The sequence below is a fragment of the Chiloscyllium punctatum genome, chromosome 44 (genome assembly GCF_047496795.1).
Source record: "Chiloscyllium punctatum isolate Juve2018m chromosome 44, sChiPun1.3, whole genome shotgun sequence".
Lineage (NCBI taxonomy): Eukaryota > Metazoa > Chordata > Chondrichthyes > Orectolobiformes > Hemiscylliidae > Chiloscyllium > Chiloscyllium punctatum.
The window spans coordinates 14,189,642-14,211,864 of NC_092782.1; the positions used below are offsets into that span (position 1 = coordinate 14,189,642).

General features: G+C 44.4%; 1 protein-coding gene across 11 annotated transcripts in view; it reads right to left on the bottom strand.

Moving 5' to 3' along the window:
- The window catches only part of sox5 (SRY-box transcription factor 5), a 372,706-nt gene that overhangs the window by 66,611 nt on the left and 283,872 nt on the right, over positions 1-22,223 (bottom strand). For all 11 annotated transcript variants that reach the window (XM_072562296.1, XM_072562294.1, XM_072562297.1 and 8 more), the window contains 2 exons: positions 19,118-19,298; positions 11,346-11,518 (listed from right to left, as the gene is read on the bottom strand). In XM_072562296.1, the coding sequence (XP_072418397.1) occupies positions 11,346-11,518; positions 19,118-19,298 (354 nt within the window). The remainder of the gene's footprint in view (positions 1-11,345; positions 11,519-19,117; positions 19,299-22,223) is intronic.

Consider the following 22,223-nt stretch of genomic DNA (forward strand, 5'->3'; position numbering starts at 1 on the left):
GGTGATAGATTCTCAGGGGAATGTAACATGAACAACCAAGTTTCTGGTATTGAGACTGACTCTAATGTAATGAGGCATACACCAAGTTGCAACAGATCAGTTGTGTTAGAGGACTCTCTAGTCAGAGGTACAGACAGACATTTCTGTGGCCAGCAGTGAAAAATCAGAACGGTGTGTTGTCTCCCTGCTGCCAAGATCAAGGATGACTCAGAGACGATGCAAAATGTTCTCACGGGGGAGAGGCGCCAGCAGGAGGTCATTGTATACATTGGAACCAATGACACAGGAAGGAAAAAGGTTGAGATTCTGAAGAGAGATTACAGAGAGTTAGGCAGAAATTTAAAAGGGAGGTCCTTGAGAGTAGTAATATTTGGAATACTCCCAGTATTATGGGCAAGTGAGGATAGAGCAGATGAATGCATGGCTGAGGAACTGGTATATGGGAGAAGGATTCATATTTTCGGATCATTGGAATCTCCTCTGGGGTAGAGGTGACCTGTACATGGATGGGTTCCACCTGAATTGGAAGTAGACTAATATACTGGCAGGGAGATTTGCTAGAGATGCTCTGGAGGATTTAAACAAGTAAGATGGGGGTGGGATGGTTGGGACCCAGAGAGATAGTGAGGAAAGATTTCAATCTGAGACTGAGTTGAGAACAGAAGTGAGTCAAACAGTCAGGACAGGCAGGGACAAAGCAGAGAACAAGGTAGGATTGATAAATTAAACTGCATTTATTTCAACTCAAGGGGCCGAACAGGGAAGGCAGAAGAACTCAAGGCATGGTTAGGAACATGGGACTGGGATATCATAGCAATTACAGAAACATGACTCAGGGATGGACAGGACTGGCAACTTAATGTTCCAGGATACATATGCTACAGGAAGGATAGAAAGGGAGGCAAGAAAGGAGGGGGAGTGGTGTTTTTGATAAGGGATAGCATTACAGCTGTTCTGAGGGAGGATATTCCCAGAAATACATCCAAGAAAGTTACTTGGTGGAACTGAGAAATAAGAAAGGGATGATCACCTTATTGGGATTGCATTATAGACCCCCTAATAGTCAGTGGGAAATTGAGAAAAAAAAATTTGTAAGGAGTTGTCAGTTAACTGTAAGAATAATAAGGTGGTTACGATAGGGGATTTTAACTTTCCAAACATAGACTGGGACTGCCATAGTGCTAAGGGTTTAGATGGAGAGAAATTTGTTAAGTGTGTACAAGAAAATTTTCTGATTCAGTATGTGGATGTACCTACTGGAGAAGGTGCAAAACTTGACCTACTCTGGGGAAATAAGGCAGGGCAGGTGACTGAGGTGTCAGTGGGGGAGCACTTTGAGGCCAGCGACCATAATTCTATTAGTTTTAAAATAGTGATGAAAAAGGATAGACCAGATCTAAAAGTTGAAGTTCTAAATTGGAGGAAGGTTAATTTTGAAGATATTGGGCAAGAACTTCCAAAAGCTGATTGGGGGCAGATGTTCACAGGTAAAGGGACGGCTGGAAAATGGGAAGCCTTCAGAAATGAGATAACGAGAATCCAGAGAAAGTATATTCCAGTCAGGGTGAAAGGAAAGGCTGGTAGGTGTAGGGAATGCTGGATGACTAGAGAAATTGAGGGTTTGGTTAAGAAAAAGAAGGAAGCATATGTCAGGTATAGACAGGAGAGATCTAGAGAACCATTACAAGAGTATAAAGGCAGTAGTAGTATTCTTAAGTGGCAAATCAGGAGGGCAAAAAAGGGGTTGTGAGATAGCTTTGGCACATAGAGTTCAGGAGAATCCAAAGGGTTTTTACAAATACATTAAGGACAAAAGGGTAACTAGGGATAGAATAGGGCCCCTCAAAGATCAACAAGGTAGCCTTTGTATGAAGCCGCAGGAGAAGGGGGAGATACTAGATGAGTATTTTGCATCAGTATTTACTGTGGAGAAGGATATGGAAGATATTGAATGTAGGGAAATAGATGGAGACACCTTGAAAAATGTGATGGGGGCGTCTGGTGAATGGAGTAGTGGAGGAGGCTGGTGGTGGGCCTTTCAAAGTTATATTCAACCCTCTTGCCACTCAGGTGAGGTCGTTGAGCTTCTTTGGGAACCGTATCCAGGTCCTGGGGGGGGGGGGGCACTGCTGGCACTGACTTGCCCCCTGTTCCTATTCCCCCGCTCAAGTTTACCTGGAGGGGCCTCCTAACTCCTTGTTCAGGCAGGGTCAACCTTATCCTGCCCCACATCCTAATCGAGACCTCAGGAGTGGCACTGATGAACCTCTGAGAAACTGTGCCCCATGTAGTGTCATTCCAATAACCTTCCCAGGCCCGACACACTTACAGTCACAGAGTCATAGAGATGTACAGCACAGAAACAGACCCTTTGGTCCAACTCATTCACACTGATCAGATATTCTAAATTAATCTAGTCCCATTTGACAGCACATGGCCTACTGCCCTCCAAACCCTCCCTACTGATATACCTGACCAGGTGCCTTTTAAATGTGGCAATTGTACCAACCTCCATCACTTCCTCTGGCAGCTCATTCCATATACACATCACCATGAAAAAGTTGCCCCTTATGTCCCTTTTAAATCTTTCTCCTCTCACCCTAAACCTATGCCCTCTAGTTCTGGACTCCCCCACCCCAGCGTAAAGACCTTGACTATCACCCTATCCATGCCCCTCATAATTTTATAAACCTCTATCTGGTCATCACTCAGCCTATGATGCTCCAGGGAAAACAGCCCCAGCCTATTCGGCCTCTCCCTATAGGTCAAACCCTCCAACCCTGGCAGCAACATCCTTGTAAATCTTGTATTTGTATAGCTTGTATTTCTACGAGCCTCTGAAGATTTACAGCTCCTACTCACGCATCCTGCCACTCATCAATGCAGTTAGTTATGGCTGGGTGCTGCAATTGAGTAAATGAGCACGCAGCACATTCTGTGCATCAGAATGAACAGTGCAGGTTACTCACACATCAATTGCCTTATCCAATTTTTCTCCCTTAAAAACCGACCCCAGTTCACCTACTTTCATTGAATAGAGACGTTTAAATCACCCTCAACAATCAGCCCCTCCTACTTGACCCTAATCCACCCAAAATGTCCACCCCAGTCAAAGGTCAGGTTCCCTCCATTGCTCGCACTCACAACAGCAGGTGACTTACCTGTCACTGCCGCCTCCTCCTCGTGTGTACTCACCATCTGATTTGTAGCCTGCATGTCAATCAGACTGACATGACATGCATTGTGGAGTCAAAAGTGGAGAAATGTGTCCCTAAAACATGGGCCGATCCCAATTTCCTGACAGAACCTGCATCCTTTATGGCCACAACTCCTATCCAATTTCAACCCACCCTGAGGATCACGGCCATCACGGCCTTGGGGTGGGTTCATACCAGAGCTGAAATAATCATGGTGCAGATGCAAAACAGGCAGGTGCAGGCTAGGCCATGGGAACAAAAAAGAACAGAAAAACTGGAGCAGGTGTAGTCCATTCGGCCCTTTGAGCCTGCTCTGTCATTCAATATGATCATGGCTGATCGTCCAGCTCAGTCCCCTGTTCCTGATTTCTCCCCCATACTCTTTTGATCCTTCTAGCCTTAGGAGCTATATCTAACTCCTTCTTGAAAACAGTCAATGCTTTGGCCTCAACCTCTTTCTGTGGCAAAGAAAATTCCATAGGCTCCCCACTTTCTGCTGAAGAAATTTCTCCTCATCTTAGTCCTAAGTGGCCTGTCTGGTATCTTTAGACTGTGGTCCCTGGTTGCGCTCTGCCTGGTCATCAGGAACATCTTTGCTGCATTTAGTCTGTCTAGCCCTGTTAGATTTTATAGGTTTCTATGAAATTCTCCCTCATTCTTCTCAACAACAGGAAGCAGAGATGGCTAAAGAGAGGTTGAATACTGGTTTTCAAAATTATAAGGGGTTTTGACAGAGTAAATTAAGAAGAAATCATTTCTGTCACTAGCCAGAGGCAGCATAATTCGCAGAAGCACCAGGAGGTGTTGACTAAGGAAACAGTTTACACAGAGAGAGGTTCTAATAGGGGTGGCACTGCCTGAAAGAGTGGTGGAAACAAATTCAAGTGTGACATTGAAAAGGTAATTGAATAAACAATGGAAAAGGAAACATTTTTAAGGTTGAGGGTTAAGAAGAGGAGTGGGACGAATTTGCCAGCTGTTTGCAATGAGCAGCACACATACAGTGGGCCAAAAGGGCTCCCTTCACCTCATAGGATTGTATGCTTCTAACTCCATTGAAACATGAGTCCCTGGTTTCCTCTTAACCCATCTGAGCTAAGCGGAGAGTAAAATAGGCCAAGGCATCAAACAGGCGCCCAGAACAGGCCCTCTTAGCTTTAAATCACCGCATTGGAGTCTTTGGGTAAAAGTGAAGTGAGGCTTCTTGAGATCATACAAGAATGGTTAGGAAATCTGGCCCATTCCTTCATAAACTGATCCAAACTTGAAAGAAATGGGTAGCACATTATCTCTTTTTTAAAAGAAAGGAACATTCCACCAAAAATAATAAAACTGGGCTCTCCTAAAATAGTATGAGGTCAGGAAAAAGTAACAGGGCCTATATACTGGTTCAGTTCTGAAAAGAGTTGCATGTAGTTAACTGGGCAGGAAAAAATGCCAAGCACATCATTCAAACAGGCATCGTTGCCATTACAGACATTAGAGCAATACTCGACTTTGTGTCTTCATCACCATGGTGAATCGAAGAATGTTTTACCCAGTATAAGTAGTACAAAGCTTAATTGTCCTCACTGCAGCTTGTACCATTCACAATAGCCATAATAACCACATTCTAATGTGGAACACATATACTCACATAATAATAGACTCAAAATAAGACCTGACAGTATCAAAAGCATGGCCTTATTACTCTTCACAGAAAGAGTTAAGAAATCTGGGAGGTATATAGTCTATGTTAAGATCCCAAACCAGACTGTCAAATGTAGGTTACAATCGGATTAGGGACGAGAATTTATTTTTGTTTGTCTTTTTAAAGTGAACAAACGAGTAAGTGGTAGAGAAACTTAGTAGATCTAGCAGTACCTGTAGAGAGAGAAAAACAGAGTTTACGTTTCGAGTTCGGTATGACTCTTAACTCCGAAGAAAAGTCATACCAGACTTGAAATGTTAACTCTGTTTTTCTCTCTCCACATATGCTGCCCAACCTGCTGAGTGTCTCCAACATTTTCTGTGTTTGTTTCAGATTTCCAGCATCCACAATATTTTTACTGTGCTGTTGTTTGAGAGATCCATGGGACTTATGAAGAGAATAACATCTCAAGATTCCATGGGTTTGAACAAATAGCAATCAACTTTACTACACAATGTTAAAACAATGATACCATTTATAATATATATATATATATATATATATACAACTTATTTCTAATACCCAGAATTGAGGTGTAAATATAATTAATAGACTGTGATTGAACACACTTCAAATACCAAATGCAATCAAGAAAGATCCAATGGTTTTCTCAGTAAATACACCCCCCACCAATGTGTTAGTCATATGACCACCAAATCTTATTCCATTTCACAATGGATTATAATTCTTCAATTTTCCAAACTGCCCTTGAAACTCCCTCTTTAAGAATTGCTTCGTCATGGATAGCCTTAATGGCTGCTCCCATTCTGGTAAAAACAATGACTGCAGATGCTGGAAACCAGATTCTGGATTAGTGGTGCTGGAAGAGCACAGCAGTTCAGGCAGCATCCAAGTAGCTTCGAAATCGACATTTCGGGCAAAAGCCCTTCCTGATGAAGGGCTTTTGCCCGAAACATCGATTTCGAAGCTACTTGGATGCTGCCTGAACTGCTGTGCTCCCATTCTGGTCAATCATCCTTGCTTCTTTAGTCTACTGTCCTCTCGTCTCTGAAACTGAACTCCAGTCCTTATCTTCAAGCATTAATTCAGCTCTTTACAGGTAGCTGGCTTCACCCTCAAGTCAGCCTCATCGTTGGGTTATTTCCTAAATTCCAATTTTACTCATTTACACCTAAGAAATGCCATTTGTGAGCTTTTTATCCTCAACTTTCTCAGATGCACTGAAGTGTAAATGCTCAGTGGCTTCTTCCAAGCCCCTTGTACATTCGCCCCTTAACACCACCACCCCCGCCCCCCCCCACCACCGCCACCCCACAACGTAGAACCAGCAACTTTCCCACTTTCTCAGCTCCCTATAAATTCTTCCAAGTTCTGACTCCAACATTTAGCTGCCTGCCAATTCCTCAAATATCTTCCCGAGTTCAAACTGTACGGAGCCACACAACAGCTCTTGATTCATCACCTTGTCCCCCAGAGTATTTATGTCCTTCAGCTCCCTTCCCAGCAGTGCAGCTAACTGCAGCACTCCTAACTTCGAGTCTGTTTCTGTCCTTGTCTTTTTCTTCAAACCTGTGTCCTTTGAACTCCTCTTCAGTGATTTTCCCCCCCTCCCCGCCCCATTTCGGAACAATCAAATGGATGATCTTTGGAACCAAGTGTAGCTTAATGGTTAAATTTTCGCAGCCTACTGGAAATGGATTTCATCACAACTTTTAGTCAGAAGACAACAGAAGAGCTTTATTTTATTAATTCATGGGATGTGGGTGTCACTGGCTGGGCCAGCATTCATTGTCCATCACTAATTACCCCAGAGGGTCGTTCGGAGTCAACCAAATTGCTGTGGGTTTGGAGTCATATGTAGGCCAGACTGGGTAAGGATGGCAGTTTCCTTCCCACAGGATGTGAGAGAACCAGATGGCATTTTCCCTGACAATCAATAATTGTTTCATGGCTATCAGTAGACTCTTAAATCCAGGTGCCAGTGTGAAAGATGGATGTAATAGAAAGAGGTGCAAAAGAGCAGGCCACAGTTGGTATCTATGTTCTTCGATGATAATTACCTGATGATGTAGCAGTCTAGCATATTCACACGAACACCAGTCGGTACAATGGATTAGTCAAAATATATTTCACTGTAGTATGTGATTGATCTTATAAAGATAAATTACAGCACAGCTCCTTGGGGGCTTTGAGGTAGTCTTCCTAAAATTAGCATTATCAATTGCGTGACAAGTACCTGTTATCTCCTGATAAATCCTTCCGTGTGGGTTTGCAGTCAGTATTAATCTCATGACCACCACCCTTGACTCACTTGTCGATCAGGACAAAACAGTTAACAATGCCCGAAGCAGGAGCACTACCAAGTAAGCCCCTCAGATTCTGGTTATCAGATTATTGATTTGATAAACACAGTACACATCTGATGTTCTAAATACTGACGTTTCTTAAACAAAGTTGAGGAGGGTAAGAAAAATCCTTCAAATAAAACTGTAGGACTATAACCTGGGGCGTTGTGATTTTTAAGAAAGATCTAGGCACAGTATTGTGAATGATTGAACACTTGGATTCATATAGTGACTTTAACATGCTGCATTGTCCCAAAGTGCCTCACAGTAACAAGATAAAATAAAGTACAGTACATCAAAATATATTAGATCAAAAAACCTAGTCAACAATATCTTTAAGGAAGAACACAAGATAGAGAGGTTTATGGAGAAGGTGTCAGAGTATAGACCATAGACAACTGAAAGCATGGCTACCAATGATGAAGCAATTAAAATTGAGGATGCTCTTGAAGCCAGAGTTAGAGGAGCACAGATATCTCCAATAATTGTTGTGCTGGAAGAGATTATGGAGACAGGGAGTGGCAAGGCCAAGGAGGAATTGGAAAACATGGAGAAGAAATCTGAAATCATGATGTTGCTTGACTGGGCGACAATGTAGGTCAGTGAGCTCAGGGGTGATGGAGACGGTGGGCATGGAAGCAATAGCGTTGTGGTGGCAGAAAAGACGCAAGTTGCCAGGACCCCAGAGAATGGTATCGACATTGGTGACTGGAGGAGCAGAGAGGGTGAACTCTATGGAAAGGGAAAGATAAACTTTTGAAGCTTGAGTGATATCAATTTAATATTAATTTATTCAGAGACTATAATTTATTCAGTGATTTATTCTGTAATCCAAGATGGCACCTGATCATGATGACATTATCCACTTTTCACTGTACCTAGGTGCAAGTGACAACGCATTCAATAAATCTAAATCTAATACTGAATCAACCAATTTACTCTCAGCAATGTTTAACAACCAGCAATGTAATAATGACTGGATAATGACTCGAAGCTTCTATCTATTGTCAGCTGGCCAAAGAGGCAGGTGCCTACTACCGGTGACCCCCAGACTTGTAGTAGCTCGCTTTTCCTCTCAGTGACTTGAAAGAAAAGTGTTCAGACGGTGGAGAAAGAAGTCAAACTCACATTCTGCTAACCATGGCAGCCACTGTGTAAGAGAAATAACAGTGTGGGCTCGCATTAAACAGCGCCGCTTAATTAAGTTTGACTCCTTGCGTCAAAACTTTCAGGACAATCTTGCAACGAAGCGCAACAGAAACAGAGCTCTGAGCAGCAGAGAAGTGATTGAATGAGAAAGATGTGAAGGCAGATGGTTGTACTTTTGTAACTTAATCAAAACACTGTGAATAGTCGCCTGGCTCTGCCTGAAGTCATGTGGGAGAGTAACAGCTGATCTGTATTAAAGAAGATTAACTCTCAGTGCCAAGACTAAGGGGTTGGATTATTTTAATGCAGTGTGTTGCAATACAAGCAGTCAGGACAATTACTGCCATTAGTTTTGAATGACTGATCTGTAACTGCAACTCACAGCGTTTGCGAGCTGGAGACTTCATGAAGATGAATTTCCATACCATCAAAGACATTTTAATGGGCTCCAAATCAAAACCGCAGAGTCTGGTTCACGAGTACATAAAACTCCAAATGAAGGCTTCCCATCCAGAAGTATTTTGTTGGTTGTCATTTGACGACTCCCAGCTGGTAGCACAGGGGAATGCACCCAATGCTGCTTCTTTACAGAAACCAAGTACAGATGCTCTCTGAAAACGCCAACTGCTGCATCTACAGCTGACTTGAATATACTTAACAAATAACTGCAATTTACTGGAGCTTCGAAAGAACATTTTAGTCACTTTTTATTAGTGTCTCTCACTATCCCTTATTCCGCTTTTATTCCACCGCAGCTGGTGCGAGGAGGCCTTAAGAACCTTTTTCTGATTACGAGAGCTGCCTATAACAATTACACACGCTACTCACTAATGGAGGGTTAATGTTGAGATTAAAGAGAAGGGGCTTCCTTCTTGCGAGAGCCAGGGTTTTTTTTTTGAACCATTCTAAAAATAAAATTTGCTGCAGCATCCTTCTGTCTGTGCCTCAGCCCCAGCTCAAAGCTCTGCTAACCAGTCTGATAATGACTAACAGGGTTAATACAACCACAATGGTTAACCCTCTGTGAGCCAGCAGTGTCTGCAGCGGGAGCACGTTGGTGGTCTGAATAAATGTGGCGCAGAGGGATTGCCATGTGGGGTCTGTGGTTCTCAGTGTTTCCCTGGTTTCTGAATTTGGATAGGAAGCAGGCTGGTGCTGCTCCCGAAGAAGAGGGAAGGAAAGCTGGACCCAAGAGCCCACATTTGGGTTCGCAGTCATCCATTCCCAAACCACTGGCTGCACCCACTGCGGCCTTTCAGAAAGTAAACAGGCCTTCCTGTTGACGCTCTCTGGAAGCGCGCTGTCACAAGGGTCCACCTTAACATTACGCTCGGCTGCCAATAAAAAAATAAGAACACAAGGCATCTGAAATGAATCAGTCGCTCGCTGCAAAAAAGCCAGAGAGGAGTTTCCTCCCCACCTCCTTCTCAAGGGTAGTTCAGAATGGACAATAAATGTCGAAATCCTAGACATAACTGAGGATAAAGTCTTTATTGTGGCACATTTGGATTCAGTATTACCAGGAACAGGGCAAGTATATCAGTCCGGTTTCCTGTCGATGATGACTTGCATTTCCGTTCAAGAGTATGGGTCTGTGAGTCAGAGAATCCTTACAATGTGGAAGCAGGCCATTCGGCCCATCGAGTCCACACTGACCTTCCAAAGACCAGCCCATCCAGACCCACTCCCCTGCCCTACAACCCTGCATTTCCTATGGCTAATCCACACCTCCCAGGACACTATGAGCAATTTACCACAGCCAAATCAACCTACCCTGTACATCTTTAGACTGTAGGAGGAAACCGGAGAGCATCCGGGGGGGGGGGGGTGGGGGGGAAAGAGGGGGGAAATGTGCAAAGTCCACACAGACAGTCTCGCAAGAGTGCAATTAAACCCTGGTCCCTGGCGCTGTGAGGTAGCAGTGCTAACCACTGTGTCGCCCTATGCTCACAACGCAGCTCTGAGGTTCGGTTATTCAGGGCTATGCACTAATGTGGCCAGGTACAACTTTGTCCCAGCAAGATGCAGTGGAGGGGAAAGGTGTAAAAGATAACATGGAGAAGGGATGAATTTATTAAAGAAGCATGATTTTGGCCAAGCTGTATGAGGACTGCTGGCCTTTGCACTCAGGAGACTGAATTCTGCTTTAAATATGAGCTAGGTGGCAAAGGCTTTGACAGCACCATGAGACAGGACCCAACCTTGGGTATGCTGCCAAGGAAAATGCCACTCTCCCTGGGCATTGTCCTCCACCATAGCTGGCAGGAAAAAGAACAGGAGTTAACAGAGATATTCAGCAGGTCTGGCCGCATTGGAACTTGCCTTACACAGGGTCTTTAACCTGCCACGGTCTTTAGCATCTGCTATGTATCGTATTTTTCCACAACAGGCAGAGATTACCTGTGATTACCAATTATTTGAACAGATCATTGATATGGCATTTCTAGCATTTGTATGGGATTATCAGTATAGAGGCAGTGTTGTAGAACAGCATGTGAATTATTGAAGAATTATTTTGACTTGTCCCTGCTTAAAATACAAGTTGTTCATAAGCAAAGGTCTCGATATGGTAAAAAAAATACTAGCAGCAATATGTAGCAAAGGCTGTCGTATGCTTTACAAAATCCCACATCTCTGTAAACGGTAATACTGTTATTTGGTGCAAGGCGTGAACTAATTTAATTAGAAATTCCAAATTAAATTAGGCTATGCCTTCCCACAAACAAGTAAACAAAGTTAATTCTGGCCCTTTCTGAACCCCGTTCATTCCTGATGCCTTTGTGCTAAAAATAGTGTCTCTTCGTCTAAATCAGATGCTAAATTTCATTAAATGAGACCGAACGGGGAGGGGTTGAGAGCACTGAGACTGTGCCTAGTTCTCTCAATAAAAGGCACATTGTCTCTCTCTTTCTCTCTCTCTCTTAAGGCAGGCAAGCTGCAATAAAGCTGCCTGCTACTGAAAAATAAAACCCACAACTCGGAGCCCAAGCATCGCAAACTGACCTTTTCCATCCTGCAGTTATTTAGTCCCAGACTGTTGATGACTGCAACCTTCCCGTCCAATGCCTGCTGTTCCCTTCGAAGCTGCTCCTTCATTTGCCTGGCCTCTTGAATTGCCTTAGCCACGGCATCATGGTCATTCAAATAACCCGAGGATGTGATGGACGACAGGATGTCTGGATAGAAAGGAGTGGGGAGAAGAATAAAGACCAGCTTGTTCGCAGAATCAACTTGAGATGTTGAAGAGAAGGAGCAAGGGGCTTTGTGAATAATATCCAAAGTGTTACAGTACATGGAATAGACCATTATCATTTTCTTTTTAAGAAACACTAAGCTTCTCTACATTGCTCATTAGAAACAAGTTATGAAGGGACTTAATAAATACTTTGAAAATATTGCCTCCCAGTTAAACCTTGCTCTAAAAGTACCATATCTCTTGTGAACGCTGCCATCCACTGTGCGGACCCAATCTTTGGGTTTCGACCTGCTATTCAGCTATTAGGTGCATCGCAGTGAACCACGATCCTTACCTTATCCTCCTGCCCACATCTCGTCATTTCCAGCACAGGCTGTTGGATGACAATGAGGATTTGGAGTCTGGTCAAATGCCTCCTCTCCTGCTTGGCCCAAGAGCACCAAAGCCAATTGCAGTCCCGAGATCAAACCTAGGGGTCATCCTTTAAGGACCAGAGATGAGGAGAAATATTTCTCTCAGAGGGTTGGGTGACACTGGAACTCTCTACCTCAGCTGATGGCGGATACGGAATCGTCAAATATTTTTAAGGCAAAGACAGATAAATTATAGTTATAGATTCGAAGGTTATTGAGGTAGATAGATAATGGAATTTGAAACAAAAACAGAGCAGCCATGATCTTACTGAATGGTAGAACAGGCTGGAGGGACTTAGTGGCCTAATCCTATACCGTCCATTTGCGCAGAACAGTGAATAAACTGCTTTCGCTCCACAGGTGCTGCCAGACCTGCTGAGCTTCTCCAGCACTTCCTGCTTTTATTTCAGATTTCCAATTTCCGCAATTCTTTTGTTTCATCTTAGTTAATAAACTGAGAGGAAAAGAAATAGAAACAGATGGAGTTTTCTGATCCATACACCTCAGCTTTCCTTTGGTTGATGATAATACAAAACATTTATATTGAGTCTTGGGTGGTTGTAGGATGTCCCACAGCCAGAGGGTTTTAAAGTGTTGTTACTATTGTAAAGTGGGACGTCACAGGAGATGGAAATAGTATACTGTACTGTTAAAGACTTGGATTAATAATGGCACTACAGCAGCTAGGGAAGATAAACTGAGTTCATGATAATGCTGATGCTAATGCTATAGGATTGTAGTCAGAAATAAAATGAACAGAAAGTGCTGGAGAAACTCAGCAGGACTGGCAGCAATGGAAAGAGAGAGAAATAGAGTTAACATTTCTAGTCCAGTGTGATCTGGAGTCCTAAGGGTTTTTGGAAGAGTCATACCAAATTTGAAATGTAACTCTACTTCTCTCTCTCCGGAGTTCCTCCAGCACTTTCGTTTATATTTCAAAGATGCAGTATCCACAGTGCTTTGCTTTTATACAGAGTTACAAGACAACGGCCTAGTGGTATTTTCGCTGGATAGTTAATCCAGAGACCCAAGTAATGTTCTGGGGTCCTGAGTTTGAATCCTGCCATGGCAGATGGCTGAATTTGAATTCAATAGTGCAAACAAATCTGGAATGAAGAGTCTGATGTTGACCATGAATTCATGGCCACTTGTTGGAAAAACCCATCTGTTTCACTAATGTCCTTTAGGGAAGGAATCCTTACTTGGTCTGGCCTACATGTGACTCCAGACCCACGGCAATGTGGTTGACTCTTAGCTGCCCTCTGGGTAATAAATACTGGCCCAGCCAGTGATGCCCTTAACCCGTGCATGAATAAAACAAAAAAGAACCCAGCTAGTTCATTAACAGTCTTTAGGGAAGGAAATCTGTTGTTTTGATGTGATTCTGGATCCACAGCAACATGGCTGATTCTTAACTGCCCTCTGAAAGAGCCAACAGTTGTTTTGATGTAGCTGGCTTATCACCACCTTCTCAAAACGCTGCCATGATGCCTACATACAGTGAACAAATACTGAAAAAATACACAGGCAACATGGAACACAGAAGGATCCCACACAATAACCAGATAACCTGCTTGTACTGATGTTGGTTGAGGGGTATATATATTTGTCAAGACATGAGGGAGAACTCTGCTTTTCCTCTTCCCATAGTTCTGTACAGACCTAATCCTCCACTTGAAAGGACAGACAAAGCTTTTCAATTTAACTTCCCATCCAAAAGCAGATTCCTCCCACACTGCCAGTATTTGCCTGGGTTCCATCTCTGACTGAAATTTGAACTCGCAACTCTCTCACCTAGAGGCAAGAGTGCAACTAATTGAGCCAATCACAAAGGCAGCTTCTGCATCGATGAGGCGGTCCTAGCGCCTGGCTGCTCGGGCGGAGACGAGTTTGGGTTCTCAGCGTCCAGAGCAGATTCATGGAGGCGGAGATGAGTTGGGCCAGTGCAGTACCTTATGTCATCGCTGGTGTCTGCATCGGTGAGGTGAGCCCAAAGCAAACACATGACAGCGGTGGCAGAGTCGAGTTTGGGCTGGTGCGGTACCCAATGGCATCTGTATTGGCGAGGTCTGTGGAGGACCCACTGTGAGGGCTTTGGTTGAGGCAAGATGGTACCAAAGAGTGGTGCCTTTTGTTCTAACGGCAGTGATGTGGCAAAGGGAACCTATGCCTGGCCACTAGGCCAATGGCGAAACACTTAACAAAAAGGCCTTTAAAGTTAAACACTTTTACTTCATTTCTTCATTTTTCAGGCTGTATCTTCAACGTTTTGGTTTATTTCACTGTGTTTTAAGATGCCGCTGGAGAGAGGCGACACTATGCAACACTTTTCACTGTATTTTGCAACAAAATACACGTGAAAATAAATAAATCAAATTGATAGCCCCAAACATTTTCAAGACATAACTCCAGCAAACATAAAGTCATAGAGATGTACAGCATGGACACAGTCCCTTTGGTCCAACCCGTCCATGCCGATCAGCTATTCCAATCCAATCTAGTCCCACCTGCCAGCACCCGGCCCATATCCCTCCAAACCCTTCCTATTCATATACCCATCCAAATGCCTCTTAAATGTTGCAATTGTACCAGCCTCCATCACCACCTCTGGCAACTCATTCCATACACGTACCACCCTCTGCGTGAAAAAGCTGCCCCGTGGGTCTCTTTTATATCTTTCCCCTCTCACCCTAAACCTATGCCCTCTAGTTCTGGACTTCCCAACCCCCAGGGAAAAGACTTTGTCTATTTACCCTATCCATGCCCCTCATAATTTTGTAAATCTCTATAGAGGTCTGAAGTCTAATATTAATCTTGCAGCATGGTTCAGTGAAACTAAAACGCAAAATAATAAGGAGTAATTTCACTTCTAGCAGGAAACTAATTCTAAAAGTTGAAAGAGAACTAATTGCTTAGAATCAGAAGCAACTCAAGAAATCTATTTCTTGTGCTGTTCCTATCTCACAAACTGGTGGAGCTAATGACCAAATGGGCAAATGATTCCAGTTCAGGTCAGTTTAATTGATCCTTTTGCAATTAGCACGGTTTAGTCAGATTAGATTAGATTTTTTTTTAGATTAGATTACTTACAGTGTGGAAACAGGCCCTTCGGCCCAACAAGTCCACACCGACCCTCCGAAGAGTAACCCACCCAGACCCATTTCCCTCTGACTAATGCCCCTAACACTATGGGCAATTTAGCATGGCCAATTCACCAGACCCGCACATCTTTGGACAGTGGGAGAAAACAGGAGCATCCAGAGGAAATCCACGCAGACACGGGGAGAATGTGCAAACTCCACACAGTCGCCAAAGGCTGGAATCCAACCCGGGTCCCTGGCGCTGTGTGGCATCAGTGCTAACCACTGAACCACTGTATCACCCCACCTTTTAAGTGGTCAACAGTGAGTGTGGACAGGTAGCAGCCATGACTCAATGGCTGGCAGCTGTAAATCAGAAGGTTGTGGGTTCAACGCTCTTCCACAGACTTGAATCCTAATCTCAAGATTCATAGCCCTTCAGTAATATCGAGGGAATGCAGCACTGTCAGGGATGCTGTGTTGCAAGGGCAAAGTTTAATCATGGCCTTTGTTACGTCCCTCATATGGGGCAGCCTGCATGCCCCCTAGTCTGATGGCGGTGGGGGTCTGTGAGGGTGGATTGAATTGGATGGGATGGGGACCAGATTCCAAACTGGTTTCAAGTTGGTCATGGTAGCAAGGCAATTGATAGCTGTCAATACTGCCGACAACAGAGCCCCTTAAACTGCCATTTGTTCCCTAGCTAAAGATCTACTGGGGCATTGGGGACACAATAAAGGAGGTGAGTTAGATCACAGCTGGAGTATTCAGTACCCAGTTGTGGGTCACCCATTATAGGAAGGATGTGGATCCACTGGAGAGCACAAGAGCGATTTACAAGAAAGGCTCCAAAATGAGTGGTTAGCACTGCTGTCTCGTGGTACCAGGGATCTGGGTTCAATTCCACCCTCTGGCGACTGTCTGTGTAGAGTTTGCATGCTCCCCCGCGTCTGCGTGGGTTTCCTCTAGGTGCACCAGTTTCCTCCCACAGTCCAAAGATGTGCAGGTTAGGTGAATTGGCCATGCTAAGGTGCCCATAGTGTCCAGGGATGGGCAGGCTAGGTGGGCTCACCATGGTTAAAACCCCACGCAGTTGGGGATGCGGTAAGGGGGTGGTTCTGGATGGCATGCTCTTCAGAGTGTCAGCGCAGACGTGATGGGCTGAATGGCCGCTCTCTGCACTCGAGGGGTTCTACGATTCTATGAAAAACTTTAGTAACTGGGAGAGATTATTCTACTTGAAGAGAGGAAACCTAAGGTGAGTTTTGATAAAGATTCTCAAAATCATGACCAGGCTACAGACGATAGAGAGAGAGTAGCTGTTCTCACTCGTAAATCAAAGGGTGTAGATTAAAGTGACATGGAAAAATACCAAGGGTAATATGAGGAAAGATAAATCACTTTACATAGCAAGTGCTTAGGGTATGGAATGCAATGCCTTGAAATGTGGAGGGGCAGCTTCAATTTGGGCATTCCAGTGGGAATTGGATGATTTAGATAGAAAATGATTACACGAGAAGAGTTCTCTGGAAAGGTGACTGGATTTGAAACATTAACTCTCTCTCTCTCTCTGTCAGACCTACAGAGTTCCTCCAGCACTCTCTGTGTTTGTGCCTTCATCATCATTCCCAGCTATCGCCTCAAATATTTTGACCAGATTTGTTAAACATGATCTTCCTTTAACCAAACTATGCTTCTCAGTCAACAGGTTTTGAATTCAAGTTCCAGCCTCGGCCTCGACAGTAGAATTGCAGGTAGATACTGCAATGCCGTACTGAGGGAGTGCTGCACTGTTGTGCGTGTAGTCTGATGAAATTCTGAACTGTTCCCCCCCACTGCTTGTTCAGGCCCTTGTAAAAGTTTCACTGGCAGGGTTGGAGGATTTGAACTATAGGGAGAGGTTGAACAGGCTGGGGCTGTTTTCCCTGGAGCTTCGGAGGCTGAGGGGTGCATTATAGAGGTTTACAAAATCATGAGGGGCATGGATAGGATAAATTGACAAAGTCTTTTCCCTGGGGAGGGGGAGTCCAGAACTAGAGGGCATAGGGGAGAGAGGAGAAAGATATAAAAGGGGCAATTTTTTCACGCAGGGGGTGATACGTGTATGGAATGAGTTGCCAGAGGAAGTGGTGGAGGCTGGTACAATTGCAACATTTAAGAGGCATTTGGATGGGTATATGAATAGGAAGGGTTTGGAGGGATATGGGCCGGGTGCTGGCAGGTGCGACTAGATTGGATTGGGATATCTGGTCGGCATGGATGGGTTGGATGGAAGGGTTTGTTTCCATGCTGTACATCTCTATGACTCTATGATTCTGAAGAAGGACTAAGTCAGTATTCCCAGCGTTACTCCCCAGTATTTACTCTTCAATCAACACCATTAGAACAGGTTATCTGGCCATTACCTTGTTGCTGTCTGTGGGAGCTTGCAGTGTACAAACTGGCTGCTGCACTTCCCCACACTTCAACAGAAAGTGCACTTCTGAAGCACCTCATTCTCTGTGAGGTTTGGGAATGTCCTGTACTCGTGAAAGGTTCCATGTAAACGCAAATTATTTTGCTTCTGAAAAAAGGGTTTTGGTCTGTTGCATGCAAAAATATTGGCAGCATCTTTAACTGATATTCAGAACATAAATAATGTCTCTAATCCACTCCGTGACCCTGAAAAAGTGGCTTCCCTTCCAAACTCACAGCACGCAGGACAAAAGAGCTACACCAAACAATAACCACCCCTACATTCTTTCACTGTTATCGTGCGTGTTCCTCTGCAAGTTTTTACAGGAATGTGAAACAATTCGCACAAACAAATAAAAAGCACATAGCAGCTGCAGTGACATCACAAGAAAAGAATTGGTCTGAGTTTTCTCCGAACTTGTCATTTCATGACCAGCCATCGTTAAAGTCACACCCAGGAATTTGGCCGTATAATGCAAGTTAATTGAGAGTGCTGACTTGTTGCTTTCTCAGTTCATTGTCAAGTTTACTGATCCAGTCCAGTACCGCAAGTGCAGTTTGTTATCAAAAGCTAAATCTGGCTCAATGTGGAGTCCTGGCCGAAAGGGAGAGAGGGGTAGGGGCAGGGAGGAATGGCATAGGCCAGGAGGGATGGGGAGAGGACCAGTAGGGGAGCGATTGAGAGGGGTCAGTAGGGCAAGGGTGGAAGTAGAGGAGACAGTTACACAACACACACTAAACAATGGGCATGGGGAAGGAGCAGTGGGAAGGAGCAACAGTAAGAGTGGAGAGAATGAGACACATGAGCAAGTTATCATTTGAACCTTAAACCAGTCACTTCTCCCTACAAAGCATAGAGAGGATCCATTTTTGGAATGCAGAACGTCTGACTCATAAATTCATGCATCTGGTAACCAGTGTTCTGTTGGGAAAAAGACATGCACATGCAAATCTACTCGGCACGCTCACACTCACGGGCACAAACCTGCTCACCCATTCATTAATCAAACACACAGACTTGCTCACACATAATTCACTCACGCTCAATCACTTACATGCATACAGACTCTCACATCACATGTTCTCACTCACTGAATCCCTATAGACCATTCAGCCCATTCAAGTCCACACCAACCCTCTGAAGAGCAGCCCACCCACTGACAACCCCTTACCCTAACCCTTGTAGCTCCACATTTCCCATGGCTCACCCACCTAGCCTATACATCCCTGGACAATACAGGTAATTTAGCACGGCCAATCCACCTAACCTGCACATCTTTGTGCGGTGGGAGGGAACCAGAGAACCTGGTAGAAACCCACGCAGACACAGGGAGAATGTGCAAACTCCACACAGTCACCTGAGGCTGGAATTGAACCCGGGTCCCTCATGCTGCGAGGCAGCAGTGCTAACCACTGAGCCACCACACCACCCTACTCAGTGGCACACATATATTCACTTATACATAATCACTGGCACATACAGACTTAGTCTCACACGTACCCACTCACAGACATATACTGGCACACATGCTCACACACATACACTCACTGGCACAATCACAGACATTTCCACAGACACAAACTTGGTATAAAGTGTAAAGGAAGAAGAGAACAACTAGTCTGGTGCCGTACCTATTGAGGTCATTCGACCAGGCGGGCCACTCAACGTGGCGGACATGACCGGTTTGAGGTGGCTAGATCCTGTGCTCATTTTCAAGGGGGGAATCTGGGGAGAGTTGGGTGACGCAGGCGATTTTGTGGGGTCGAACGTTTTCGGCTTGGCTGAGAGGTTCAGCGGCTGTGTCACCTCATCCTAGAGAGAAGGGAAACATAAAACCACACACAGTGAGTGAGGCACAAACAGTGGAGCGCGTCGTACTGAGCAATGGATACACTCGTGGCTCTGAGAGCCAACAGCCAAGAGAAGCTGACAGTCTTCTTCATAAATACTAATTTTTCCGCTATCAGTGCACATAATGAGAATCAAAGAGCTACGTTCAATTGTAAAAACATGCTTTATAAATTAATCAGGCTGCTGATATCATCCTGTTGATGAAATAATTGCATCAAATTAAGAGAGGACGTTCACATGACAGGATGGCAGAATCAGATAACATTCGCTTCCCAGCTGCACCCACACACTCCTCCAACTGATTAATAAAACAACAATTAATTCACTGAGGGCACAGGTGGGGGAGCAATGGGGGCTTTTACTCCAAACAACATTTCTTTCTTACGCTGTCCCACTGTCTTGTAAATCCTGACGATCAGGAGTAGACCACTTGAACTTCCTCTGCTATCCAATTAGGTCGCTCCCCATCCTGTGCCCATTTGGGCATTCCGGCTCTCTGCCCTGAGGGCAAAGACTGGTCAAGCTCAGTTTCCAAACTGCTCGGTCCACCCTCAGGCTTGACGGCTTTTAGCTGCAGGCAATCCAGAAAAGACGCAATACTCCAAATATTGACTTCTTAAGATTATACTCTTTAAATCCGAAATCAAGTGGCAGCTGTCTTAGCAGAGAAGTCTCCTTCAAAAGGACCTGATTCGAGGAGGACTTTGCATGTTCTTGAAGCCCCTTCAAGTCAAATGGGGGTTTTTGTGATAAAGATCATAGCGGACCCTAAGGATCACCTACATGTCAGATCCAAAGGTTGAGGCCTTAAATCATTTAGAGTCATTTCTCAGCATCCAGCAACAGATAGCTTGTCCTCAGATCCAGGAGATCGCTCAACCTAACTTGAAGCAACCCATTCCTAGTAACACTGACACCTTTAATTGTAGCTACATTCTCTCTGTCAGTGTCTCCCGTTCTCCTTTTGAGGGTTTGGGCCTGGACTTGTTCTGAAATAGTCTACACTCACCAACAAAGTACTGCCATGGAGTGCCAACACTGTCTGCGGGATGGATACCCAGAAGACTCCCCACACACCCATCAACTGATAAACGGATCAGTTTGTCCACCTTACAAACACACCTTCTATGGCCAACTAATCCTGGTATGGAACCCAGACACGGAGTTTCTGGCTCAGATTTAGAGATTCTACAATTGCCTCAGAAGGCCAACAGCAATTGCAATATTTCTACTGTGCTTGAAGCACAGGACACCAGATTTTATTTTTTGATGAGGCTTCAGATCTCCTTATCTTGGGATCCACATGCTAAAAATCTAGAATTCTCTCCCACCAAAAGATTGTGGATTCAAGGACAACTGGTCCCTTCAAGATTGAGACTGATTGATTCTTCTTCACTGAGAATATTGGATGTCAGTAACAGGGGGTCTAGGTACAGACATTGACATTAACCCCAGGGAATGGAAGCTTAAAAATGTGTTGCTGGAAAAGCACAGCAGGTCAGGCAGTATCAAAGGAGGAGAATCGACGTTTCGGGCAGAAGCCCTTCTTCAGGAAGCTGAAGAAGGGCTTATGCCCAAAAGACTTAGTGGAATTTGGGTAAGACTTACTGGAATTTGGGAAAGACTTACTGGAATTTGGTTATAGAAACTAGGAGTAGGGGTAGGCCATTTGGCCCTTCAAGCCTGCTCTATCATTCCTGAAGAAGGGATTATGCCTGAAACATCGATTCTCCTGCTCCTTTGATGCTGCCTGACCTGCTGCGCTTTTCCAGCAACACATTTTTAAGCTCTGATCTCCAGCATCTGCAGTCCTCACTTTTTCCCATGGAATGGAAGAGCAGGTGCAAAAGGTTGATTGTGCTTGACTGTTCTGAAGACCTGAACAATAATACTCACAGGAAATTTGTTTTTTCTCGGAGTGGCTCCAAGTTATAACTGATTTGGAAGGTCACACATAGTGGTAAGACTTACTGGAATTTGAATATAGAAACTAGGAGCAGGAGTAGGCCATTTGGCCCTTCAAGCCTGCTGCATCATTCAATATGATATTGGTTGATCATCTATCACAACACTATATTTCTGCTTTCTCTCCATACCCCTTAATGTGTTTAATATCTAAAAATCTATCAACCACTTTCTTGAATACACTTGGCCTCCTCAGGCTTCTGTGGGACAAAATTCCACAGGATGACCACTCCCTGAGAGAGGAAATGTTTCCTCATCTCATTTCTGAATAGCCTACCCCATCCCCTGAGACTCCAATCCATATTTCCAAACTCCTCAACCAGGGGAAACCTCCTCTCTGTATCGAGTCTGTCCAGCCCCATTAGAATGTTACACTTCACAATCAGATCCTCTCTCATTCCTCTAAACTCAAGTGAAGACAGGCCCAGCCAAACCAATCTCCCTTCATAGGGAGACTGCTGGCTTTATAGAGGAGAATTGCTGAGCACTGCTGCCATCACTCTCTCAGCTGCTTTGGAACAGAAGTGAAGACAAGGAAGATCCAAGATATTGGGCAGCTCCATTACACTAGGGCAAAATGAGGAGGCGAAATACAGATCCCATCTCGAGAATTGAACCCTGTGCTATTGATATTACTCTGCATCATGCTCCCTAGATGACTGAGTAACCAGTTATAGAGTCATAGAGATGTACAGGATGGAAACAGATCCTTCGGTCCAACTTGTCCATACCGATCAGAGATGCCAACCTAATCTAGTTCCATTTGCCAGCACTTGGCCTATATCTGTCTAAACCCTTATTCATATACCCATCCAGATGCCTTTCAAAAGTTGCAGTTGTAGCAGCCTCTACCACTTCCTCTGGCAGCCCATTCCATACATGCACCACCCTCTGCGTGAAAAAGTTGCCCCTGAGGTCTTT